Source organism: Chelmon rostratus, chromosome 3, assembly GCF_017976325.1.
Source record: "Chelmon rostratus isolate fCheRos1 chromosome 3, fCheRos1.pri, whole genome shotgun sequence".
NCBI lineage: Eukaryota > Metazoa > Chordata > Actinopteri > Chaetodontiformes > Chaetodontidae > Chelmon > Chelmon rostratus.
In genome coordinates, this window is record NC_055660.1 from 135,352 (window position 1) to 162,575 (window position 27,224).

The 27,224-nt window shown below is 45.9% G+C and overlaps 2 protein-coding genes across 2 annotated transcripts in view; both read right to left on the bottom strand.

Moving 5' to 3' along the window:
* The window catches only part of LOC121627744 (son of sevenless homolog 1-like), a 43,186-nt gene extending 28,570 nt beyond the window's left edge, over positions 1-14,616 (bottom strand). Inside the window, exons 1-8 of the mRNA XM_041966774.1 lie at positions 13,901-14,616; positions 6,323-6,448; positions 3,730-3,861; positions 3,399-3,563; positions 2,315-2,524; positions 2,070-2,213; positions 1,850-1,960; positions 1,508-1,606 (exon numbers count right to left, since the gene is read on the bottom strand). Coding sequence (XP_041822708.1) covers positions 1,508-1,606; positions 1,850-1,960; positions 2,070-2,213; positions 2,315-2,524; positions 3,399-3,563; positions 3,730-3,861; positions 6,323-6,448; positions 13,901-13,987 — 1,074 coding nt within the window. The 5' untranslated portion in view covers positions 13,988-14,616. The remainder of the gene's footprint in view (positions 1-1,507; positions 1,607-1,849; positions 1,961-2,069; positions 2,214-2,314; positions 2,525-3,398; positions 3,564-3,729; positions 3,862-6,322; positions 6,449-13,900) is intronic.
* Positions 14,617-19,711: 5,095 nt separating this feature from the next.
* Positions 19,712-27,021, bottom strand: tmem178 (transmembrane protein 178). The gene is made up of 4 exons (XM_041934093.1): positions 26,490-27,021; positions 23,290-23,403; positions 20,416-20,553; positions 19,712-20,169 (listed from the first exon to the last, which is right to left on the bottom strand). The coding sequence occupies exons 1-4, from the start codon at positions 27,019-27,021 to the stop codon at positions 19,928-19,930; spliced, it is 1,026 nt and encodes a 341-aa protein (XP_041790027.1). The 3' UTR covers positions 19,712-19,927.
* Between the last annotated feature and the right edge of the window lie 203 nt (positions 27,022-27,224).

Sequence of the window (27,224 nt, forward strand, 5' to 3'; positions counted from 1 at the left end):
CTGTCCCGTTCACGTGGCTTCAAAGAAAGGTATAGTCGTGTATCGTCAGCGTAACAGTGAGCCAGATGATGTGTTGCTAACTGATATGTCCAAGGGATAACATGTAAAGTGGAAACAAAATTGGTCCAGTAATAGATCCTTGGGGCACTCCACAGGAGGTAATGCTGATGATATAAAGTCCTGGATGGAGACATACAGTCATAAAATAATTCAATAATTCAACGTGAGGGGCAGGGACACCCACGGATGCTGAGGGAGGAGTTATCAGATGTTTTTTATCTCGTCAATAGACACACAGAAAGGAAGGAAGTTTTCATACTCATGGCATTTTCTTTCTGTAATTTGTCTCCACAGTCTGAGCCACAATGTCAAACAAGATCTGCATATGATCTGACACCTAAAGGTCACTGAGTGTAATGTGTGGGCCCTTATGAACCAGGCTGGAAGTTCTGTGGTATTTAAAAATGTTTTGGTGGTGAGATTTGAAGTGTCGACAATTTGGAAATACTTAAATATTGTTAATATTAAAGCCTCAAAGCTGGACAGATCGCCCATGGTAATAGTTCTACCCTTAGGACTGCAGCCAGAGCTCCTCCATGACCACTGCCCTGTGGACAGGTAAAATACCTCAATCAGCTGACTAAATTCACTTGGCCAAAGTTAGTTTTCTTTTAAGAACAAGCAATCTAAGCCACTGGAGTCCATGCAATCATTTAATCTGAAGGCTTCGCAGGTGAAACAGTGAGTTTATAATTTGACTGGTCGATCTGATTCATTTTAGACTGTAAATTACCACCGTTGCTTCTTAGCTTGCCAGGCCTGGGCCTAACTGACGTTTATATTTTTAGAGTGCTGTATACAGGTCTTGGGATAATTATGCTGTCTCAGGCAGGGGGGGTGAGGTGGGGCAGAGGATTCTTTGTTGGTTCTGGTGTATCGGGGACAGTAGAGGGGTCAGGATTCAGTCATTATTGGGATATGTTTTCTCCCAGAACGTGTGCACCCAGAACACTGGCATGAAAACCATCTCGACCATAGAAGGGGGGGCGGTACCAAAATAGAATATACAATTGTAAAACTGTTCAGGTTCAGGCCACAGAATGAGATTTTTTACTGCATTCCTGCAGTACGTTAAAAAGGTAATCTAAATCCTGTTTCAGCAGCTCAGTTGTCGGTCACATGTGCACCTCGTTTGTGCAGAGGAGTGAGTGTTCTTCATATCTGGGATCTCTGTCTGAATTAAGCCCAAGGAAAGACAGACTTTCATTGTTTTTTTGGGTGGGGTAACAGGATACTTTTAGACTTCCAAGGGAAGGATGAAATACAGGTTTGGCACAGGTGTTGTACAGGTTTGGCACAGGTGTTGTACAGGTTTGGCACAGGTGTTGTACAGGTTTGGTACAGGTGTTGTACAGGTTTGGCACAGGTGTTGTACAGGTTTGGTACAGGTGTTGTACAGGTTTGGCACAGGTGCAGCACAGGTGTGGTGCAGTTGTTGCTGTCTCACCTTGAGGATCTCAAACAGGTGCAGACAGTGGTAAACAGGAGTGAGCAGCAGTCTCGGCAGGACATACTGAACAGCCTCTTTAAAGCCTTCACAGATGGACTGCAGACAAAGACAGACAGCAGTTTCAAGTATTACGACTGATTCATTTTGATAACACAGGGAGAGACGCGACAACACAGAACGGCGGTTCATCCTGATCCTAAGGTGCCGGCCTCACCTGACTTACTGACTGACAGCTGAGGATCTGATCAGCTGCTGCGTCTCATTAACATATGCTGAACCAGCCTGGGGGAGGTGGAGCATTTAAGTACCTCATGTCAGAGGTCTAGGGGTGGGGCTTACCTGGAGGTGGAATGCGCCTCCTGGTTTAGACACCTGACCCAGGAAGTGTTCATGGAAACCAGAACGCAGGATGTCCTGAGCATATGTCTCATATGGGTCAAAGGCCAACTCCTGCCAATCAAATCACACAACAGATACAACCAGAGCCAATCAATCAATCAATCAATCAAACACTCACACACAGTCAGTCAGTCAGTCAGACAGACAGACAGGTACAGACCTCAGCCAGGTCTTCAAAGCAGCTTCCCACCAGAGGATGAGGACTTCCTTCATCCGTCATCTCCACTGTGTCCTCGATCAAACCCAACAGCTTCACCGTCACCTCGTGGATATCAACGATACGACTGAAGATACTGTCCACATCCTGACACGCAGACAGACAGACAGGTGATTAATCAAACAGGCAGACAGGTGATCAAATAGTAGGACAGACGATCAGACGGGTGGTCAGGTAACCATACGTACGTGTTGAGAGAAGAGCATGGGGCTGGAGTTGAAGGGTTCTCTGAACACTTTGATGAGCAGGTTGAGCTGTCTCAGGTACTGTCGACTGTCTGACATGAAGCTTCTCACCAATTCATAGTAACTCTGCTCCTCATTGGCTGATGGTTCCTCGTCCATCAGAGGGAAGCCGCTGATGTCCTCTTCGTCCTGGTGGAACATATCCATCAGCACCTGTATGCACAGATGAGTTAGAAAGACAAATGGGAGAGCCAGGTATGGGGGAGACAGACAGAATATCTTTGATATTTGACTTTAAAGACGAAACATTAAGTGTGCTCGGCTCCATCAGCCTGTCTGTGTCTGCAGCTCAGGGTCACTGTTCCCTCAGTAATGACTGCAGGCACAGTGAACTCCTGTCAGTCTGTGACCTGGCTGCTCCTCCTCTCATTTAAAAGCCTTCTTTCAATTTTAAAGTGAGTTTTTTCTTCTGCTGCGTTTTATCAGCTCACTGTGACATTTTTACACGTTTGTGTTACAATGGAGGAAGTGAAGAATGTTGCTAATCTGACAGATGTTTATACTGTTTATACCAGTTTACACTGAGTCAAACAGCCTCCACTGACAGTCTGCTGAGTTAGCTGTTAGCAGCTCCTGTTAGCAGCTCCTGTTAGCGGCTCCTGTTAGCGGCTCCTGTTAGCGGCTCCTGTTAGCAGTGGACTCGTGGATGTACAGACTGGATCACTGTGATGCTAAAGGAAACTGAAAAACATGAGGACTCTCAGTCCTGCAGAGTCTTCTCTGGGTTCTCGGTGGATTTCTGGAGGTTTATTCTGGATCATCAGAGATAATGATCTCCTCAGGAAGTGATGTCACACTGAATCAGATCAATACGTGTTTCATGTTTGTGTGTTGAAATCTGACTGATTCTGAGGAGGAGGAGGAGGGAGGTATTTCACTGTAATTCACCACCTGCAGGATCTTTGCCTCCTCTTTAACTCTCTGGCGCCCCCCTGAGGAGGCTTTAGAGTCTGTCCTGCTGAGTGTTCATGTCTCTGACAGAGCAGGTCCTGGAACTTCACCATGCTGTATGTTAGTGTGTGGGTACCTTGTCGGCACACATGGCCACAGTGATATCCTGCTGGGAGATCTCGTAGTGTCGGATGTTCCTCACATAGTTTCCTGCCAGTTTCAGGATGTCAGCAGAGATGTACTCCAACACAGCCACCATGTAGACCGACACCTGGTGGTCGATCTTATAACCCAGCACCTCCTGACAACACAAGGCATCATGGGAAACGCTGTTTGTGTGAGTTTTTGTGTGTGTGTGTGTGTGTGTTTGTGTGAGTTTTTGTGTGTGTGTGTGTGTGTGTTTGTGTGAGTTTTTGTGTGTGTGTGTGTGTGTTCAATGACGATGATGATGATGAAGACAGGTATACCTTGAGCAGTGGGTGGATCTTGTCGACAGGGAGAGCCAATGGGTTCCTCCTTTTCCTCTTCTCAATGGCGGCCTGAGCATCAGCAATTGCCCACTTATCAATCGGGTGAGGAAAACTCTTCTGAACACGCTCCTGGGGGGAAGGGGGGGGCATTAGTGAGGACAGGACCCTGAATCATCTGGACTGACTTGATCTAAACATTTGGACTGATCTGGTCTAAACATCTGGGGGTGTTCACAAACATTCTGAGAGCTCATCTCTTAGCCTGAACTCCTCTAACGAGGAGTCGTAGCAGAGGAGGAGCGACTGACCTTTGACCTTAGTGAAGAGGCCTGCTCCACCCCATCGCTGTGATTGGTTGCTAAAAAGAAATTCTTTGTGATAATGGACAGCGAACTCGATTTAGACAACGAACACTGTTCGATGTGACAAACGTCTCCGGTGAATTAACTGTGAGCCAGGCTAAATGTATGAAGTCACGGGCCTACCTGCAGTCACCTGTTCACATGCTGATAGGTGTTCTGTTTATTATCTCATGTTTGTTAGCACAGTGCTAATTTTAGTGCCGGGTCTATTTGATCGGCCTGTTAACGAGGAAAAATGTGTCGGCTTCCATCAGTTTCTGTGATTGTTGGTCAGCTTATATGAGCAGTGGTATTCACTGACAGACTCCATCAGTCACACCTTCAACAGCAGGAAGCCGCCGCGGCCATGAATGACCTTCAGTGACCTGCAGGTGGAGACACCCAATGGACACGAGATGAACTGCGCCTCAGCATGAGGCTGTGACAGCGCTGTAATTATCTGTGTGATCACTCTGCTGATGAAGGTTGAGACAGACCCAAGTCATCACCGCTGCTGTCAGATATCTGAGTGTTACTGTGTGTTATAGTGTTTTTGTGTTGGTGGGAGATGGACCACAAACATCATCCCTGAACCATCTGATCTTTACAGTTTCATTAACTCACTGTCATTCAGCGTCTGGAGAATATTTCCTCTTTCCACCGTTTCTCCTGTGCTTCAGAAACTCTTCCTCCTCCTCTCTACACCTAACAGTTTGTCACCTGAGGAACTCTCTGAAGGGCTAACATGGGTTAGGGTCAGCCAAGCAGCTGTTGTCTGGACTGTGATTGTTATGACCCTGTGGTTAATATTTTTAGTTTCGTCTGTTTGTTGCAGTTTTCTTCTCTCTCCTACACACACACACACACACCTACACACACACACACACACCTACACACACACCTACACACACTCTGAGCCTGAGGAGCAGAGGGGGGTCAGAGGTCACAGGGCAAAGAGAGGGGAGGGTCAAAGATCACAGAGATTGGAGGGGTCAAAGGTCACAGGGCAGGTAGATGGGAGGGGTCAAATCTCACAGGGCAAAGAGAGGGGGGGGGTCAAAGATCAGAGATGGGAGGGGTCAAAGGTCACAGGGCAGGTAGATGGGAGGGGTCAAATCTCACAGGGCAAAGAGAGGGGGAGGGACAAAGGTCATAGTGATGGGAGGGGTCAAAGGTCACAGGAGGTGTCAGGTCATAGAAAAGAGGGGGAGGGGTTAAAGGTCATAGAAAAGAGGGGAGGGGTCAAAGGTCACAGAGCAGAAAGATGGGAGGGGTCAGGGGTCACAGGGGAGGGAGAGGTGTCAAAGAGATGGGAAGAGTCAGAGGTCACGGGGGGAGAGAGGGGAGGGGTCAAAGGTCATATGGGGGGTCAAAGGTCACATGGGAGTGGTCAGAGGAGTGTCCAGTCATAGAAAAGGGGTGAGGAGTCAGAGATCACAGGGTGGGGGTCAGTGTGATAAAACACCAGCAGTCTGTGGTGTTTTACCAGAGAGCACCTCATTATCTCACTGCAGCTCCATCAGCTAGAAAGAAGAAGCAAACCAGACCAATCACATTTCAGCCTCACAGTGATGTCATCAGAAGCCGTATTCAAAAAAGGTCTCTAAAAACTCTAAAAGTGAGGGCTGTGCCAGACCAAACTCCCAACTTTTGGTTTGAGAGTACTTTACAAAGCATTTTAGTAGTGGTAGTAGAGTAGTGGTACTAGTAGTAGTCATTAATAGTAGTAAATAAAGTAAAGTAGGCCCTATTAGAGGCAATCAAGAGGACTCCTGAGAACCTAAGACTAATGTCCAGTCAGGAACACCCCACAGGTAACGTGTCAGTGTCAAATAATAAACTTTGAACATATTTTGACAGCATCCATTCAGAAAGGAGGACAACTGATGGACGTGGACGTGCTAACATAAAATTCTTCATGAATACTTGTCCCCCTGGTGGGACAAGTAGCTCGTTCTAGAAATGAAAGATCCACGTATTGTACTAGGGGGTAAGTTTCTATTTATCGTGATAAATGTTTTTAAAGATTTAAAGTGAGCAGTTCAGTTCTGAGCAGCTTGAACTCCACCAGCCTGATGTCTGTTTTAATGTCTTTCAGCTGTTCCTCAGAGATTATTGATCATTAACTTTGGCTGCCACAACTAAAAACTTCAATTCACAACATTTAAAATCTTCACAACACGTTTTAGTTTCCAGTGACGACACACTGTGTGTGTGTGTGTGTGTGTGTGTGTGTGTGTGTGTGATACCTCCACATCCTGTACGGTGCGTGGCTGAGCCTGGCACAGCATGCTAAGCAGCAGCAGGATCAGCTCTTCAATGTACTGCAATGCCTCCTGCTGGGACACCAGGTTAGGATGCACCTGGTTCAGGACCTGCAACACACAGAACAGCATTTCACCTGCTGCTGTTTGTTCGGTTACTTTTGTCACGGAGCCGATGCTGAGGGCGAACCCGCTGACACAACGAAGCCTGTATGAAAAAGGTGATATAAACCAGTGTCGTACGAGGGAGGAAACACTTCAAACCTCGCCAAGCAGCTCGGCGGCCAACACAAAGACCTCTTCAAGCAGAACAAAACACGACTGAGCGAATAAGCTAGCCGGCTAACCAGCTGGTAGGACGGCGATGAGCCACACTTCAGGCTTGTACATGACATGACAAGCATTTTACAAAATGTCAAATGTCAAATTCACAAAGCTACAGTTATTTGTGGGTCTTACTTTGGTGCTTGTTAAAATGGTTGAACAGCTAAATACCATGGGGCTACAAGTCGCTACCTAGCTAGTTAGCTAGTTAGCTAGCTAGCTAGATACACTGATAGACTTTATTTATCCGACACTGGGAAGCTGCAGTGCAGCAGCAGCATCACACACAGTGAAATAAGTGAAATAAGACGATAAAGAACAAACTATACATAATAAAATATCAAAATAGCGAGCAGTAAAAATTATATACATAATAATAAAATAGCAAAGAGGTCATCTAAGACAGGATCACTGTAGTTGTCATTAAGGTAGCACCGGTAGTTTTAAATTGTTTTTGTGAGCTCAGTGTCTTCCTCCTCAGTGTCTTCCTCCTCAGTGTCTTCCTCCTCAGTGTCTTCCTCCTCTGGCTGTAGGAGACTGCCTCCCAACACATGGAGACACATGCAAAGGCTGCCATTTGAAATATATATTCTGCACTGTGTCAAAAGGTCGAGTAAAGGTAGCTGTAGTGATGTTCAGGCCCAGTCTAATAAAACCAGTCATTTCAGATTAGTTTGCGACTGTCACTCCGTATGAAAAGGGCCCATGAAGGCTGTGAAATAAAGAACGCCATAACACACTAAACCAACGTGGTGAACATGATAAAAGGGCATGACGTAAAACAAATAAAACACAGAAGACAATAAAAAATGTGTACAACCTCAAGCTCTGCTGAATGCTAATGAGAAAAAGTAAGTTTTCAGAGCTGATTTAAAAATCCCAAGGCTTGAATCTGATCTGATCTGGGGGGGTAAGCTGTTCCACAGTTTTGGGGCGGCTACAGCAAAAGCTCGCTCCCCCTTTGTTTTAAGCCTGCATTTAGGGACAGCTAAATCAAATGCTCAGCTGATCTGAAATCTTTCCCTGGCTGGTTAGTGGTTAGTTATAGTAGTTCTGAAAACTATGTCTAACTCCAGCCTCAGACATGAGAGAATAATCCCACACTGTGGGGTTTCCAGGTCACTAATCAAACACTGGTATAAGATCAGAACAGAAAAAAGTGGATCAGTGCGTTCCCAGAAAAAAGCAACCAGTAAACAAGTTCAACATATCAGCTCTGTCCTGGACTGTCCTCTGGACACCACTGAGGACGGAGGTGAGAGGAGGATGTTAGCCAACCCCTCCCACCCCCTGCAGGACACAGTGGGGGCCCTCAGCAGCTCCTTCAGTCACAGACTGCTGCATCCACCCTGTAAGAAGGAACCACAGGTCCTTCATCCCATCAGCTGTCAGAGTTCAACTCCAGCATCACTGAACATCAGACTGTGATGATGCTGTTCCACAAATTACCCTCATATCCAGACTGTTAGTGTAATATGACACATTTCCTTTGACTTTTTGTGTAATATGACACATTTCCTTTGACTTTTAGTGTAATATGACACATTTCCTTTTACTGTTAGTGTAATATGACATATTTCCTTTTACTTTTAGTGTAATATGACATATTTCCTTTGACTTTTAGTGTAATATGACACATTTCCTTTGACTTTTTGTGCAATATGACACATTTCCTTTGACTTTTAGTGTAATATGACATATTTCCTTTTACTTTTTGTGCAATATGACACATTTCCTTTGACTTTTAGTGTAATATGACATATTTCCTTTGACTTTTTGTGTAATATGACATATTTCCTTTGACTTTTAGTGCAGTATTACATGGTAGATGGTAAATGGACTGTTTTTATGTATAGAGCTTTTCCAGTCTTCCGACCACTCAAACACGAGCCTACATGCACCCGTTCACACCTGGTAGCTCATTATGAGCATTTTCTGTTTAGTATATTTTATTCTTCTGTACAATAGTAGAAACACTTTTTATTGTTACTTTTAATCTGAAGGCAGCTTACATTTTTATTCCACAGCTATCAGGGCAATACACACTTTTTACATATTTGTTTCTACATATTTTATTTTTCTTTTATATAATCAAATTTCATTTTGCTTGTATAAAATGCACATATATATATATATATATAGTCCACTTTTTATTTTGTATTTTGCTTTTTCCGAACGTTCTCTACCTCGGCTGCTATCTTTCTTCCGACTGTTATCACATGCTGCTGGGGATAAATAAAGTTTTATCTTATCTTATCTTATCTTAAACGAGTGCAGATTTCAAATGAACTCGTCTGATCACCTGCAACATCAACTCTATTGTTTACGACTGACCGTCTTCTCCTTCTTTACCTGTTCAGTTGTTTTTCCTTCAGCCTGATTCTGCTGCTGTGGTGGGACTTAACAGAAACAGAGGCCGAACAGACACTGGGGGCCCTTCCTTCCTTCCAGGAAAGGAAGGCTGGGGTGCCACTGGGTAACAACCGCAACATCACCATCCCACCAGCTGATAGAGGAAGGTGCACTGTTGGCTCCATACATTCGATTGTGAAAACTAATATTCAGAGTGGGGGTGGAGCACCGTGGTGGCAGCGGCACTGACTGAATACTTAATGACAGACAGGAGTCACCTGGAGCTCAGCTCCCCCATAACGGTCCCAGAGCTGAAGAAATGACACGGCATCAGTGAATATACGGACTGAAGGCCGGTTTCTGGGGTCCACAACGATGGATTTCAGAGCCTAGAAAACCTGCCGGAGTCCAAGTCTACAGTAACATGAAGGCCTCACTTTATTCACACGGTGACAGCAGCTCTGGACCAAAGACAAAAGATAAAGTGACTCAGAGCCTCAGAGCAGCAGAGAGCATCTCAACAACCACAGAGGGGTGAACTTCAGCAGCTCCTCAGAGCCACATCACAGTCACAGGACGACCAGCCAATGACTGGACTCAACACAGTCACAGGACGACCAGCCAATGACTGGACTCAACACAGTCACAGGACGACCAGCCAATGACTGGACTCAACACAGTCACAGGACGACCAGCCAATGACTGGACTCAACACAGCTGAGGCTACGACCAGCCAATGACTGGACTCAACACAGCTCAGGCTACGACCAACCAATGACTGGACTCAACACAGTCACAGGACGACCAGCCAATGACTGGACTCAACACAGTCACAGGACGACCAGCCAATGACTGGACTCAACACAGTCACAGGACGACCAGCCAATGACTGGACTCAACACAGCTCAGGCTACGACCAACCAATGACTGGACTCAACACAGTCACAGGACGACCAGCCAATGACTGGACTCATCACAGCTGAGGCTACGACCAGCCAATGACTGGACTCAACACAGCTGAGGCTACGACCAGCCAATGACTGGACTCAACACAGCTGAGGTTTCTGCTGTCTCTGAGTGGAGCTCGACATGAAGAATAACAACAATCATCATGGTGCTGCTGTTGTTTCAGACGATGCAGGAAACACGGATGTAGTGCTGAGAGAAGCAGGACTGACCGTACACTCTTTAAACCCGGCTTTACCAGCGGGCGTGAACACAGGCCGCAGCAGCCGCCTCATTGGTCGATTGAGGCGTGTTTTTCACCGCAGTTTCCATGACAGAAAACAAGTTGAACTAAACTTCAGCTGCACCTCCTTGAACCAGCAGCAGGCAGTAAAACACAGACTGTTCCTTTAAAGCTGCAGAGTCCCTGTTTACTGCAGCATCACACACTCCTACCTGTCAATCACACAGTCCTACCTGTCTGTCCGTCACACTCCTACCTGTCCGTCACACTCCTACCTGTCCGACACACACTCCTACCTGTCCGTCACACTCCTACCTGTCAATCACACACTCCTACCTGTCTGTCCGTCACACTCCTACCTGTCCGACACACACTCCTACCTGTCAATCACACAGTCCTACCTGTCTGTCCGTCACACTCCTACCTGTCCGACACACTCCTACCTGTCAATCACACAGTCCTACCTGTCTGTCTGTCACACTCCTACCTGTCCGTCACACTCCTACCTGTCTGTCCGTCACACACTCCTACCTGTCCGTCACACACTCCTACCTGTCCGTCACACTCCTACCTGTCTGTCCGTCACACACTCCTACCTGTCCGTCACACTCCTACCTGTCCGTCACACTCCTACCTGTCAGTCACACACTCCTACCTGTCTGTCACACACTCCTACCTGTCTGTCCGTCACACACTCCTGTCTGTCTGTCCGTCACACACTCCTGTCTGTCTGTCACACACTCCTGTCTGTCTGTCACACACTCCTGTCTGTCCGTCACACACTCCTACCTGTCTGTCCGTCACACACTCCTGTCTGTCTGTCACACACTCCTGTCTGTCTGTCCGTCTCACACTCCTACCTGTCTGTCCGTCTCACACTCCTACCTGTCTGTCTGTCACATGCAGGTGAGTTGTGTTTGAATACACCGACCTGCATGTTTCTGTTTGACCAACAACAAACTGACTTCAACCAGCTGAAGCTGCATGTTCACTTGTCCTCTACAATCAGCAGGGACAATACACACACACCACAGAGACACACACACAGACACACACACAGTGAGCAACAAACACACACAGAGACACAGTGAGAAAGACATACACACACACAGTGAGAGACACAGTGAGACACACACACACAGACACACAGTGAGACACACACAGTGACACACAGACAGACACAATGACAGACACACACACACACACACACACACACAGACACACACAGACAGACAGACAGACAGACAGACAGACAGACAGACAGACACGTTTCTGTGGACACTCAGAACAATGACTCTCAGCAGCACGGGGACATGAAGCCTCTCTGTGCTGATGTGGAGTGGGAGCAGACAGACAGGCAGATGTGGGGAGGGGTCAGAGACCGACAGTTCAGATGATGAAAGGATGCTCCGTTTATCTGACTCCACATAAACAAACATGTTGTCTGATGACAAACCAGAACAGATGGTCCGGCATCACTGACGGTCACCTTCCTCCTGACCTGACTGCAGGTCTTCAGTCCCACCAGGACTCATATTTACTGCTGAGTGACATTTAACAGTGGCATGATGTTGACAGCTCCTCAAGTGAGCGTGTTACATTAAAATGCTCAGGGTGGCAGTTTGCCTCCATCTGGCAGGAAATGTCTCAACATACTTGGCCTCTGTCTCAGTAAAGTGAGTCCCTTTGGGTTTGGGACTGTTGGTCAAACAAAACAAGACATCTGGAGACTTGGACTGACGTGTTATGGACAAAACAACTTCTCTGAACTGGAGCAATAACAGGCAGATTAATCAATAATGTGGGCGTGGACAGTTGAAGTCACAAAGTGATCAGCTGACTGATCATTTACTGTGAGTGATCAACTAATCACCTGCTGAACTCAATGACACAGATTTCCTGATCAGTTACTGCTGACAGGTGAGGCAGAGTCAAGCCACAGAGAAATGGATGTGAGCAAATCCACCCCCCCCAGATGGAGCTCAACTGCTGAACGTTCATATTTCTACATGGTCTGGGTGAATACTTGATCCTCATTGTCTGCAGGGTGTCCATTTCCTGAGAATGGTCACCTACTAGGACCACCGCGTATGATGCAGAGCGGCTCGCTATGAATCACCTGTCGACTGATCCAGATCTCCAGCAGGACGCCTGGTTTGTCTGTTAAAAGTTTCTTTTTCTTGGACGTCGTCGCTCTTCTTCTCTCTCTTCACTCGGCCTTTCCCCCTTCACAAAGACGTCCGTTTTTTACTCATTTTACTAGCTTGTGGGTTAAATTTGAGCGCTCAAGTGACCGAGATGTAACCGAGAGAATCTGGTCATTTTTCAAAATAAAAGATTTTTCAAAATAAAAGATCATTCCAACTCAGATAATAAATAAAACAGAAATAATTAATTATTCCTTGTGCGGCCCGGCACCAACGGATCCCCGGACCGGTACCGGTCTGCGGCCCAGGGGTTGGGGAGCACTGATAAAAGTGATTTCATTCACTATTCAACGGGCTAATAGCGCACTATCTAGGAAACAAAACTGACATGGACTTTCAGGAAACAGAAGAGTTCTGAATCACATCAGCATCATGCAAACATCTGGTTTGGAGACCGGCAGTGGGCTGCACCAGCTACGCATTGAACACCATCTCTAACAGACGGTGTTTGAACACTGCTGTTATTTGAAGTGTTGCACAGCTGAAATATCTCTACAGCAGACATCCGTTACATTTCAAATCTTACACCCAGCCTTAGTGGGTGTAGGCCTCCATGCATGGACCATTGTTTTGAAAGGTGAGATAACTTAGATGAGGAGGAGGAGCACAGAATTCCAGCTAATTTGGACAAGCAAATACAGAGTTAGATCATTTTCTAATGATCAACTAGTAATTTCTAACAGTTTTCCAGTGCTGGCATCAGTATGTTTGTTTGTTATGACGTCACATTTCACCTGTCCAATACCAGAGTACCTTTAATCGTCCTGTGTCGTAGCTGATGGTTTCATCACCTGATGTTATTGTTGTTTTTTTAAACTAGTTGCAGATTAAGGCTGTGTAGTTCTCACCTAATCATGATGCTTTGTCCCGGTTTACCTTTTTGTTGTTGCTTAGCGATTAACGTTAGATATTTTTAGCCATTAGCCTCTTTGCAGTTTCACAGCAATGTATTCAAAGTCGACTGGGCAGGAGAGACAACACAGTACTAACCCTGCATTAGAAACAGTGCTTTTCACTGATTGGACACAGGAAGTGAACATGTCATTTGGTGCGAGAGTATGTTGGTTAGTTTGGACTTTAGTTGATGAGTTGTTCAGGTGAACCCACCAAACATCGACACAACTTTAGCATCAAACTGACTCGTTCAGCGTGGACTCTGATATCAGAGAACTGAAGAGGCTCAACAGGCCTCTGGATTCAGAGGATGAACCACAGCAGCACACTACTTCCTGTTTCCACCTGCAGTCTGCCAGTGAGTCCAAACCTTCAAGGACCGCTTCAGCTCGATGTTCAGGCCTGGGTGTGTGTCTGCATGTGTGTGTGTGTGTTTTATGTTTAAACTGTCCACAACACTCCATGAGGACCTCCTGTCACCGTGTGGTTCACACAGCTTTCTGAGGGTTAACACTTGGCTTTAGGGTTAGAACCGGGTGAAGGAAAGCGTTAGGGGGGTGTCACCACGGGGACAGTGATACAAACGCGTGTGTGTACCTTTTCCAGTGAAGGCACCAGCAGGCCTCTCCATTTCGGTGCGTTCTCCTCGTTGAAGAAGTCGTACTGCAGCTGAGCCGCCTGCATGGCTGCTGTTTCCGCGGGGTCTGAGCGCTGCAGCGGGACCGACACTCACGGTTTACATCGACGCTGAGAGCCAGAGCCCGATCCTGAGTCCAGCAGGGAGGGTGAAGCTGTGAGCCTCAGAACATCCAGTGGGGGCAGGCCGTTCCTCCAGAACAGCTGCTGTCACTGCGACCATCCTCGGCCGCCACACGGAAAGCTGGCCGCGGCCAGATGTTACACAGCTAACTGTTAGCTCCAGGGCTAGCAGCTAACTGTTGGCTGTTGTTCGGTTCACTGGGATGGTAGCATGGTGTCCGTGTGCCCTTCCACATCAACACTAAAGGTGTGACGGTTAGCTTACGTTGCTGAGCTGGCTGCTTAACGTGTAGCCTGTTAGCATGTAGCCTGTCTGACTAATGTTAGCAGCGGTTAGCAGCCTGCGGATGGATCCACCGCTGCTAACATTCTGACCGAACACACCGACTCTCCTGCGGGGCGGCCCCGTTAGTTACCCCGGCTCCTCAACTATTTGTCTGTTTCTCCGGCTCTGTGCCCTGTACTTCCCCAGACAGCCGCTCCAGCCCCGGCCTCCACACAGGACAGTCACCGAGATAACGACCGCTCACAGTCAACGGCTGTCGGTTGTTGTGACTCCAACGTGCGGTACAGTAGGCTGCGGAGCGGAGGAGCATGCGCAATGGGTAGCTTCTGACGGTGGATGGGCAGGGCTGCTAAGTGGGAGTGCGTGCTTCATTGAAACGGTGCGTGGCAGACTGCCGTCTGCTGCCCCCAGGCGGCCAGCAGCGGTACCGCAACAAAACATGAAGAAGAAGGGGAAGAAGAATCGGTTTTGTCGGCCCAATATGTGTGCACATACAAGGAATTTGACGTTTTGAACATCAATGTACTTGCATAGCAAACAAAAAAAAAAACACATAAAAGACAAAACAAACGAACAAACAAAAGACTGAAAATGTTGTTGTCAGAGGGTTAGTGACACTGACTGGTAACTGCTCGTCAGGCTGAAGGATGCTGGGAACAAACTGTTTCTCTGTTTGGTTGTTTAGGCGTTCAGTCTAAGGCTTATTGCCCCTGAAAGGGTCTCCCAAGGCAAGCGGGTCCTAGATGACGGGTCAGGTTCCAGAGCCCTCAATAATGATGAAAGCAACGAAGAAGACTACGTCGCCTGGACCGGCGTTACTGGTGTCCCACCCTGGAGCCAGGCCTGGGGTTGGGGCTCACAGGCGAGCGCCTGGTGGCCGGGCCCCGGCCGGGCACAGCCCGAAAGAGCGACGTGGGCCCGTCGACACATCCTGGGAGGGTGCTTGCATCAACAGAAGTCCACTTCATGACATTTCTGATTCAGCCTTAAATATGCAATCTGTAGTCAGATAATAACAAACACATTAGTGACTGCTCGTTTACTAAACTCAGCTCTTGTACATATAGTTTGATATTGATCAGATTTAGTTTGGATTAATCTAAATCAAAGATGTCAGGTGGAGGAGCTCTTCAAAGATGCTGCATTCAGGGGCCTGATATATCTACTCATATATTTATCTCCATATACTGAACATCTGGGATAAAGCAGCTGGAAATGCTGTTTCCTGTCAGCTCGTCACAGCTGAAGCATCTATAACTGTAGTTTCCATGATGTCACACTGACTGTAATTCACACATCTGCAGGCTGACGGAGGCGTCGATATCAATCACAGTTTGTGACAAACTGTGTGAAAATAAACTGTTGAGCTGCTGAGTTTAACATCAGATGAACTCACAGCTAATAAAACCTCAGATGATCAACACCGCACCAGTAACAGTGAATCTGCCTCGTTACTGTTTTATGACAAACACCGAAAGGACCACAGACCAACGATAACATTTTATTATTTCATTTTATGTTTAATATAAATATGAATAATTTGTAAAACACTGCCCAAGAGATGAGAATCAGTCTGAGGATGTTTATATTGTTTATTTACAGCAGAACATTAGAAGAGACTTTCCAGCAGAGGGCAGCACAGGATTCCAGAGGGTTTAGGGAGGGCATGATAGGGTTTGGGGTTTTAGAGGGTATCACAAGGTTTTCATGGGGTATTACAGGGTACATGAGGGTATCAGAGGTTTTAAGGGTAAAGGATTGGTAGTAAGGGGTTTCAGAGAGTATAAAAGGATAATAATTGAGAGGAAATGAGAGAAGAATGATGGTTATCAAGGGGATGAGAGTAGGAAAGAAGCGTAGCACACAAAATTTTACATACAATCATACACAAAAATGTGTTAATCATTTAGAGATGTTTAACTTTTTCTATGTTTCTAGTAGGAATCTAAGTTCATGCATTTTTAACAGTTTGAAGACATTTGCCCAAAACTTAAATCTCTACATGTGATCTTAGACAAAGGTCACTTGGTTTGAAGTCATTTGATTGGCTGTAGCTCTTGTGACTGTATTAAAGTCTGGATTTGGTGAAGGCGTCGGGATGACGTATCTCACCCTCATGGTGGAATATGATCAGACGTGTTACTATGGTGCGGTCTATACGACATGTCAGTGCCTGAGTCAGACTATTACTGTTGATCTAAAGGAAGGAATGAGGGCAAAACATCATCTGAATAAAAGAATAATGCAAATAAAGCCAGGGTGTGCAACATTTATTTCCTACTCTCTAGTAGAGATGAAGGAAAACCTGATGAGGAAACAGTAAGGGTGTGTGATCTGACCTTCATGGTGGACATGAACCTGTCAGAACCTGAACCTTCAGCAGCTCCTCGGCTCTCTGCTGTCACAGGTGAAACCATTAAAGCTAAAGAGGAAACACTGAGCGTGCTCCTGCTCTGACACCTGAACCTGCTGCTGAGTGAAAACTCCTCCAGGTGAGAGGCTTCAGGACATGAAGAGAAACCTGGAAACCAGCTCAGATCATCATCATCATCCTTACGACCCTCTGACCCCATTCTAATCCCCCCCAGTTGCCTCTTTGTCAATGTTGTCCTGTGCTTCATGTCTTTTCTTTCAAACCTGAGCCACGTATTAGCCCTTTTCTGCCTGTCTGAACTGTCTGTTTGACCTCCAGCCTGATTATTTGGACTTGGATTTATGCTTTGTGACTGTCTCTCTGGTTTGGACATCAGTCGTGACAGCATCACAGGTGTATGAGGGTACTGGATGGGGTATCAGAGGGCACAGGAGGGCTATCAGATGGTTTTAGAAGGCATCAGAGGATTTGATTGGGTTTAGGAGGGTATAAGAAGGGTATGACGGGGTAGTGTTCAGAGGCAGTGACAGGTCTTAGGCGGTATCAGATAGATGCTGAAAGCTGATCAGAAATACCTGATGAAGAAACATTCACTCCCCCTTCAACCTGTACTGTTAGAAGGTAAAAGAAGGGGGCAGGAGAGGACATTAGAAATAGATGAAAGTATCAGAGAGTAAAGATGTGGCATCCAGCCTGCTGCAGTATCTGAGACTGAGCTGAAGACAAAGGACTTTTTCTGAACTCTGAATCCTACATTGAATAAATAATAAAGCACCAAGCAGCAGCATTCAGGACGGTACGTGACACATCAGTTTATACACCTGGATTAGCAGTTCACAGCTGGACTCTGTGTGAGAGAAGAAGACAAACAGTTGATTTGATCTCAGACCAGTCGACTGCTGAATCAGGTTCCATGTTTGCTGACTTGAGTAAAGGGACTCTGGTTGTTCTGGACTCTGGTTGTTCTGTTGTAAGTGCTCCACATGTGATACTCCTCATTCACCTTGATGGTTGAACTCCGGCTCAGAGTCAGTCTGTGGCTCAGCTCGCAGGCCGATGGCTGAATGCATTTGAACAAACAACTCTTTCACAACACTATAATTCATCCACATGTTCTCTTCTCGGGTACTTTTATATACACGTCTGTGTGTGAGAGCTGAGTGTGAGAGGATGACCTCTGCAGTCCAAACCTTGAACCAAACGTGCTCCCACACAGGCCCAAACATCTCACCTGTGGACTCTGATGGAGATGAAACATCACCGTGATTGGTCTGATCATGTTTTTGACCTCTTAGATCACACAGTGCTCACTGAAATCTTCTTGTCTCCAGTTTTAGATTCAAAGTTCAGCTGCTTTGTTGAACAACTTTGACTTCTTCTGTTCAATAAAAACGTTCACATTTCTGTCAGAAAGTTTTGTTTCCATCGCAGAACTAAAGCCTCTAATAACAGTACTATTATTCAATAGTTTGAGAAGATACTCGTACCACACGCTGCGTACCTTCCACTATAGTTGCTCTCACTTGTACTTCAGATTTGTAATTATACATGCATAGCTCTAAGACACTTTTCATACGTATTTCTATGCAACATGACTTAGACCGATCCTTACCATTAAGCTGTTTATATTTTAGGCTTTGTGTATATTTTGGATTTGTACCTTATTGATATTTTTATATTTGTATATATATATTTTCTGTACTGCATTTCTGTATTTCTGTACTTTGTACTGCAGCTTCTGCACACTAATTTCCCTCAGGATTAATTAAGTTTTATCTTATCTTAAGAGCTTTAAGTATTTAAAACAGCTGTTGAGGACAATTTTTTTTTTAAACTTTTTCTGTATCTTAGATATGCTTTTCATTTCAGACAGCATTATATAATATATATATATATATATATATATATAGTTATATAATACTGGAATTTATATATATATAATGCGTATATATATGTCATTCTGTGTGTGTGTGTGTATATATATACACACACACACAGTATATATATATAAAATTCAGTATTATATAACTATATATATATATATATATATATAACATTCAGTATGACTGATCTGCTCTGTCAGAACCCACTGGATGATTAGCTGTATCAACACCTCTAAGGAAATATTAACTCGACTGAAACTCACTGAAAGTCTGATTTATCTGTTGTCCACAAACTGAAAGCTACATTTGTCAAACTGGTTTTGTTGAAAGGCTTCAGATGGACAGTGAATGTAGTAACTGAGTGTTCAGATGAGGAGAAAATCATCACCAGACCTCCACTGTTAGTTTGTTCCACTGGACTGATGTGGACCTGCGAGTTTGGATCACCAGGTTCAGCGCGTGTGTTTCAGCAGTCGAGTCTGATCTCAGTCTGGGGGCCGTTTCCTCTGTTCATTCTCCATTTAACTCTGTTGTTTTGGTCCAGACCTCCACATCCTGCCCCTCCACACGGGAGGCGGTTCGGCCGTAAACTCAGCATCTGCACCGAGTAACTCTGAAACAGCTACCTGCCTTCCTCAGTCTGACTGAACGTTGACCTGTGAAATCAAAACACTCCCCAATTTCCAGCCAATCAGACAGAGGGGGCGGGACAGCTCATTTGGGAAATACTGCTTGTTTATAGCTGAAGAAGGATGCTGATTGGCTGTGGTTTAGAATTGTAGACCCACACTGTGTGATTGGCTGTGGTTGGACACCTGTAACATCCAGCAGTGATGTCATAGTGCACTGCAGTACACCTGTGCATCACTGTAGCGAGATAAGAAGTTTAACCTCTGGAAGCTGCTAACTGACTCTTCAAGATCTGAACCATAACGAAAGATCAAGAGTCATTCTCTCTGGTCTCAGTCTGAATCAGATTCGACTGCTCGGTCTTGTGAAATTACAGAGTGTGTGTGTGTGTGTGTGTGTGTGTGTGTGTGTGTGTGTGGGTGTGACAGTCTCTCAGCAGGGGCGCTGTGCTGCAGAGATACAAGTCAGTCTGACAAACACTTTGCTTCAGATTAAAAGTGTGATTCATTGAACACATTTCAGAAACAGGTGTTGAACTCCTGCAGCTACACCTGGACCTGCCTCGAATCTGTCAATAACCTGGGCCACATAAACCTGGTGCAGCCGGGTTCAATGAACTGGTTCAACAAACATAGTCCGAGGTTTCTGTCATCAACTCCTCCTCCTCCTCTGTTTGATTGACAGCTGGCGGCTCAAACAGAGGACTCTCGGGCGATTTTAGAGCGCAGAGATCCAGCCCGTCTCAGGAAGGGGAAGGTGGTACCAAGGCAGCCGGCGGCCACGGTCAGACCCAGGCTAGCCCAGGCGCAGCAGATAGACCAGCCATAACCGTGGTCCACATCAGCTGGCAGACCGTAGATGAAGGGAGGGTTTCTAGAGAGGTCATAGGTCACACTGGCTGCATACGTACACAAAGAGATGGTGCAGAAGATCCCTGAAGAGACCAGACCACAGAACAGATCAGAGATCAGAGACCAGACCAGAGAACAGATCAGAGATCAGAGACCAGACCAGAGATCAGATCAGTTCCAGTTCACTTGTCATTACACACTCATGTAACATGTTGTGAGACCTGTCACCAGCAGAGGGAGACACATTCTGCACATTACAGCACACACACACATCCACACATGTGCCCCCCCCTACACACACACATACCTCACACACTCAGGTGATTTACCTGCCATGAGGAACAGTAGTCCAGAGACGTGCTGCGTCAGACTCTCCTCCCAGAAGAAGCCGACTGATGCCACAATGCTCCCACAAAGGAGGACGGCTGCCGCCATGCCCAAAAACCCTGCTGTGATGCGCCGCAGATCTGATGGAGGATACACATAATACACACACACACACACAAACACACACACACACAGACATACAAAAAGGGCTATCAGAGCATGTTTCCATGGAAACAAGTAACAAGCAGCAGGGAGAAAGCAAGAAAGCTCAAACTGAAATAGGAATAAGATCAAACTCTGTAGTGACAGAATCAAACGCTGAGATAGAATGAAACTCTACAGAAATAGAAACAAACTACAGAGATAGAATCACACTCAACTGAGACACAACCAGACTCTACTGAGATACAACCAGACTCTACTGAGATACAACCAGTCTCTACTGAGATAGAATCCAACTCTACTGAGACAGAATCAAACTCTACTGAGATAGAATCAAACTCTACTGAGATAGAATCAGACTTTACAGTGATATAATCACAGTAGACTCTGTGGTGTTTGGGGGCCATATGGGGGGATGTTTCTGTGGACTTACTCATGTTGTGGGGGCGTAAACGTTTTTCCTCAGTCAGGTTTTTGGGGGATTTTCTCCAGATTTGGTCAAAGTTTGAGCTTCATTTGAATGGATTCTCAGCTGATGTGTTTGTGTGACTTTGTAGTGTCGAGATAGAATCAAACAAATGTGGTTGTGTGGCGGTTGGTACTTCTGTTTTGTGCCTGTGAATATTCTCATTCATCCAGGTCATTGTAAGCTTTAGGGCATTCAATCGTTCGCAACTGGACCTCGTCAGTTTGTCTTAGAAGACGTTTCGCCTCTCATCCGAGCAGGCTTCATCAGTTCGTACGCAACCAGACTAGATAGGACAGCTCTAGTCCAATGCAATGGTGTTAGGTTCAAGTATTTATCCCCTGAGTGAGACCAACCCACAAAAACAAGAATGGTATCACTCTATTGTGAGGCAAACGATCCCCCCATTAAGGCGGGGTGGGGGACTTTTTTGTACTGTGATGTCCACATTGGAGAGAACAGGCGCCTCTATATTGGGGTTTACAGAAAACCTACTCACACAGACCGATACCTCCTTTTTGACTCACATGACCCACTGGAACACAAACTAGGTGTTATCAGAACTCTACAACACAGAGCTGATAATGTTCCAACCAGCCAACAGGCAAGGGACAAGGAACACAAACACCTGAGAGGGGCCCTCAAAACCTGTGGTTATCCCAGCTGGTCTTTTGTGAAAAGTTCAGCTGCTTCCAGAAAGAACAGGGTGACAGAGGAAGAAAAGAGGGACAGACGACATAACATCGTCATTCCATATGTGTCTGGTGTATCAGAGAAGCTCAGGCGAATCTTTAACAAACACAACATCCCGGTACATTTCAAACCTGGGAACACTCTCAGACAAAGGCTGGTGCACCCCAAAGACCGGACACCTCACACTCAGAAGAACAATCTGGTGTATGCAGTCCAGACTTGTATATTGGGGAAACAAAACAGCCACTGAGCAGACGCATGGCACAACACAGAAGGGCTAACTCTTCAGGGCTGGACTCAGCTGTTTACCTGCATCTCAAGGAGGAAGCACACTCATTTGAGGATAAAAATGTGCATATTCTGGACAGAGAAGACAGATGGTTTGAAAGAGGGGTAAGAGAAGCCATCTATGTCAAGGTTGAAAAACCATCTCTGAACAGAGGGGGAGGTCTTAGACACCACCTATCTCCCACATACAATGCTGTCCTTTCATCTCTCCCTAAGAGATTCAAAGATTTAGCCTCTGAAAACAAACAACAAAGCCATTCACACATGGCTCCAGGAGCCTCCCAATGACAACAATGGGACACTAACGAGGCTAACGACTGTCGTTGACACCAAAGGGTTGCACCCCACCCCGCCTTAATGGGGGGATCGTTTGCCTCACAATAGAGTGATACCGTTCTTGTTTTTTGTGGGTTGGTCTCACTCAGGGGATAAATACTTGAACCTAACACCATTGCATTGGACTATAGCTGTCCTATCTAGTCTGGTTGCGTATGAACTGATGAAGCCTGCTCGGATGAGAGGCGAAACGTCTTCTAAGACAAACTGACGAGGTCCAGTTGCGAACGATTGAATGCCCTAAAGCTTACTTTTGTTTTGTTTCGTTTGAAAGACCACTTCCTGTTTTGTTGTGTTTTTCTTTAACTTTACTTTTGTTTCCTGAGGCTCCCTTCCCCCAGCGGCGTCGAGGAGTGATCGGGCGCACCTGGATTCACTTCCTAATCAAGGACGCTATTTATACTCCACAGAGACGCTCCTCGACGCCAGAGTATGCTACTACGTACCGTGGTGCCAGTGGCTTCACGTCTCTCTTGTGGTAACATATATATTGACTACCTTCTCGTGATATTTTCGTGTGGAGTAATTGTTTGTGTCTCTTGTTTTTTCTTCCAGTGCCTCCGTGCCCACACAGCCCAGCACTCTCTGAAGCCTCCTTTTGTTGTTTGGATCACATTCACCATTTCCTGTTCTGTTTTTGCCTCCTGTGTTGTGCAATAAACCTTGTTTAAACCTTCTCCGTTTCCACTCCTGGGTTCCTCTCAACTCAGTCCGTCACAGGTTGATGGTGAACTGGGTGTGATGTCACATTGTCTGCTCTATAAAGTGAAAGTTCGTTTTCCGTAATGTAAATCATTACATTATAGGTTTAGTTCGGTTCGGTTCAGGTCATGGTTAGTCTCCAAATGACTGTAAGTCTATGTAATGTCCCCAGAAATTATGGAAACATGACTCTGTGTGTGTGTGTGTGTGTGTGTGTGCATGGACTCACGCAGTAAGTGCCACTCATCCTGTTGGATGGTCCTGGTCAGGTTCAGAGGGATATTCCTCAGTCTGATTGGTTGAGAGAAGTGATACTTCACAGCTGTGCAGCGATCTGCAATACCTGCAGAGAAGAGACAGGTGAGACAGGTGAGTCTGGTGAGTCAAGTGAGACAGGTGAGGCATGTGAGACAAGGTGAGACAAGGTGAGACAGGTGAGACAAGGTGAGACAGGTGAGTCTGAGTCAGGTGAGGCATGTGAGACAAGGTGAGAAAAGTAATAAAAGGCTCATTCCCCAATTTTACACATACAGTTTAGTTTACTACATCGGGTAAGTTTTCATCATCCTCACAAACCAGGACCAGGAAACTGAATCAGGACCAGGAAACTGAACCAGGTTCAGGTGATCTGCTGATGTCATAGTGATGTGTAACGGTCTATTTGAAACATGTGGCTGTTTACCTGGCAGGGAGGCTGTAATGAAAGGCACTACCCAAAGCATTATGGGAGGTGTTTTTGGATATCTCCACATCAGATTTAATACTAAGTCGTGTGTAGAAGAGGCCGCCTGAGGCACCGGAGGACGGCTGTAATAATGAAACAACACGACGACGACTCTGCTCGGTAAATAATCACAGCCTGAATGCAACAGTCACCACTGAACATGTGACGCTTCTAACCAGGAGAGAAGATCACATTCAAACAGGTCGAAGAGAATTTAACAGACTGACTGAACAGTAATCTGTCCTGCATGGAGACACGCAGTACTTTGAGTATTTTATCATGCTGTGTGTGTGAAATACTGTGACAATCAGGGTGCCATTCATCCTACATGCAGAAAAACAATAAAGACATGTTATTAAAAATGTTCTAAATTGAGATATATTTCATCATCTGTCCAGAAAGCTGCACATTTACAGTTTCAGGAAGTCGCTCTTCACCGAGCGGTTACCTGTAATCATCTCTGAAACACTTCTGGACCTGACACAATAAGACTCAGGACTGAATCTGCTCCGAGCTGCTGCTGAGCAAAAACTGTAGAGACGCACGACGAGGAATGAAATAAACGTTCCAAAATAAAGAGATAAATGAATAAAAACAGCGACAGAGGTTTCCTTGATATTTAAACGTTGAGGACGACACTGGGATTGAACCGGTCGTGTTTAAGAATCCACAGTCCACATCAGCGGGTCACTATCACTCCTCAGCTTTCACACGACGCACAGTTAGAAGATAATTTGCTTCAAAGATCATTAGCCCCCAAAATCTTTGGGGGGGCAAGGTGTTAATTAGGGGGTCTGAGAGCTGGAGAGACCCCCACGTGTTTTACAGACTGTTGTCATATCTGCATCCTCGCTTCTTTGTAGTTGTTGGTGCCGGCTGATCCTCCCTGCAGGGATCGATCGATCTAATCTGAGCTGAGCTCGGGGTCCGGTCTAATGCAGTGTATGATATGTAACATAAAGTGATCTGATTTGGGGAGCGGTAATCTGATGTGTGGTCTGAGTGTTTTTGGGGTCCAGATCCTCTCTGCTCTCGATCAGTCTGACCTCCAGGTTTCAGGTTGGCTCGCTGCCAGAGACTGCAGAGTCACAAACTGCAGACGTCATGGTGACTGACCATCCTTCAGTCCTGTACAGTCTCTGCTGCTTACTACAGGGCTGAGTCGGCTGGTCCCAGGTCAGGGTTTAAAACCAAGCTGTGAAACCAGTCTGAAACCAGTCTGCACAATACATTCTGAAACCAGTCCAAACAACAAGTCCAAGTCTGGTCCAAACCAGTCCAAAATTCAATCTGAAACCAACCCACAGAGACTATTCTGAAACTAAACCAAAACCATCCTGAAACCAGTCCAAACACCAGTTTGATGCCAGCCTTAAACCGGTCTGAAGCACTGCTGAAAACCACCCTGAGACTAGAGTAACACCAGTCTGCTGAGACCAGTGTGAAACCAGTGAGACTCAGTGATCTGCTGGTGATGTAACAGCTGTACTGAGAATCAAAGAAAACACCACTGACACCAGATGAATCCATCCATCCCTCCATGATCTGTCACTGCTTTCAGGGGGCAGGATCCACCAGGATCCACCAGGATCCACCTGCACAGGACGCCGTTCACCACAGGCTGACACATAGAGACAAACAAGCATTCACGCTCACATTCACACCTACAGCCAGTCTGTGTATCAGTCTGTGTATCAGTATATGTACCTGCATGTACCTGTGTATGTATCTGTGCATATCTGTGTATATATTTGTGTGTATCCGTATGTATCTGTATATATATCCGTATGTATCTGTATATATATCCGTATGTATCTGTATGTATATGTGTGTATGTATCTGTGTGTATCTGTGTGTATGTATATGTGTGTATCTGTGTATATATATCTGTATGTATATGTGTGTATGTAACTGTTTGTATGTGTATATATCTGTGTGTATCTGTGTATATCTGTATATGTACCTGTGTGTGTGTATCTGTGTGTATATCTGTGTGTATCTGTGTGTATCTATATGTATCTGTGTAAATATACACAGATACATATAAATACACACAGATATGGATATCTGTGTGTATCTGTATATGTATCTGTGTGTGTGTATCTGTATCTGTATCAATACATGTATCTGTATGTGTCTGTGTGTGTATTTGTGTGTATCTGTATATGTGTCTGTGTGTATCTGTGTGTATCTGTGTGTATCTGTATGTGTCTGTATGTAGCTGTATGTATCTGTGTGTATCTGTATGTGTCTGTGTGTATTTGTGTGTATCTGTGTGTATCTGTATATATATTTGTATGTATCTGTGTGTATGTGTATATATCTGTATGTGTCTGTGTGTATCTGTGTGTATGTGTATATATCTGTATGTATCTTTGTGTATCTGTATGTGTCTGTGTGTATCTGTATGTGTCTGTGTGTATCTGTATATGTACCTGTGTGTGTGTATCTGTATATATATTTGTATGTATCTGTGTGTATCTGTATATGTGTCTGTGTGTATTTGTGTGTATCTGTGTGTATGTGTATATATCTGTATGTGTCTGTGTGTATCTGTATGTATATATTAATACATCAATAACAATGTAACAAGCACACAGTACATCTTCTGTATCTATGTGTATACACACAGGTGAGCGTGCGTGCGTGCGTGTGTTTATGCAGGTATGGCAGGTATGAAGTGTGTATCGGTATCAGTATCTGACCCCGGTCGATGAGCTTGTCGATGTCCGGGTCCAGGCTCTTGAAGTAGCACTTCCTCCACAGGCCGGAGTGTGTGGAGAACAGCGGCCTGCCGCACTCGGTCTCCAGGATGCCCATCCCCAGGATGGCCCGCCAGTTCTCCAGCAGCTCCTCCTCTCTGCTGCCCACATGAACGGGCTTCATCAGCGCCACGTCCCGCTGCCTGGCCCCGCCGCTGCCGGTGTCCACGAGCGGTAGGTGGTAGATGGGCATCTCCCGGTTCTTCTGGTCGTTGGAGTCGGATCCGTGGCGGTCGCAGTTGTCCTTGTGTCTGCGGGTGTCGGTCTCGTACCAGTGGTCGGTGGAGATGGCGGTGACCAGCAGCAGCAGGGACAGCACGCTGAGCGCGAGGCTCACCGCAGACACCGTCACCGTCACCGGCCGGGCTCTCTCCATGGTCGGGACATGGAGCGAGCCGCTCCCGGTCCCGGTCCCGGAGCAGGTCCCGGTGCTGGTGTCCGCTTGGTTCCCGCCGCTGTTTCCGTTACTAGGCATCTTCTGCTGCCATCCTCGCGCCCGTCATCCGTTCCCCGTCTGCTCTTGAGAGCGCGTTGTCATGCCGACTGACTGACCGTCAGAGCTGCGTCAAGATGACGGAAGGTAACACGCAGCAACACCGGAAATTTGGAAAGAAAGCCTTCAGAATAAAGCAGTTTCACTTTCATTAATTCACTTTCATTGATTAAAAATTAATTTCA

What these genes read in the sequence shown, in the direction of transcription:
- tmem178 (XM_041934093.1), bottom strand. Translation starts at nt 27,021, where the DNA reads ATGCCTAGTAACGGAAACAGCGGCGGGAACCAAGCGGACACCAGCACC. An exon ending in CGACAAGCTCATCGACCGGG is followed by an intron (nt 23,404 to 26,489) that starts GTCAGATACTGA and finishes TCTTCTCTGCAG; the next exon opens with GTATTGCAGATCGCTGCACA. An exon ending in ACTACTGTTCCTCATGGCAG is followed by an intron (nt 20,170 to 20,415) that starts GTAAATCACCTG and finishes TGGTCTCTTCAG; the next exon opens with GGATCTTCTGCACCATCTCT.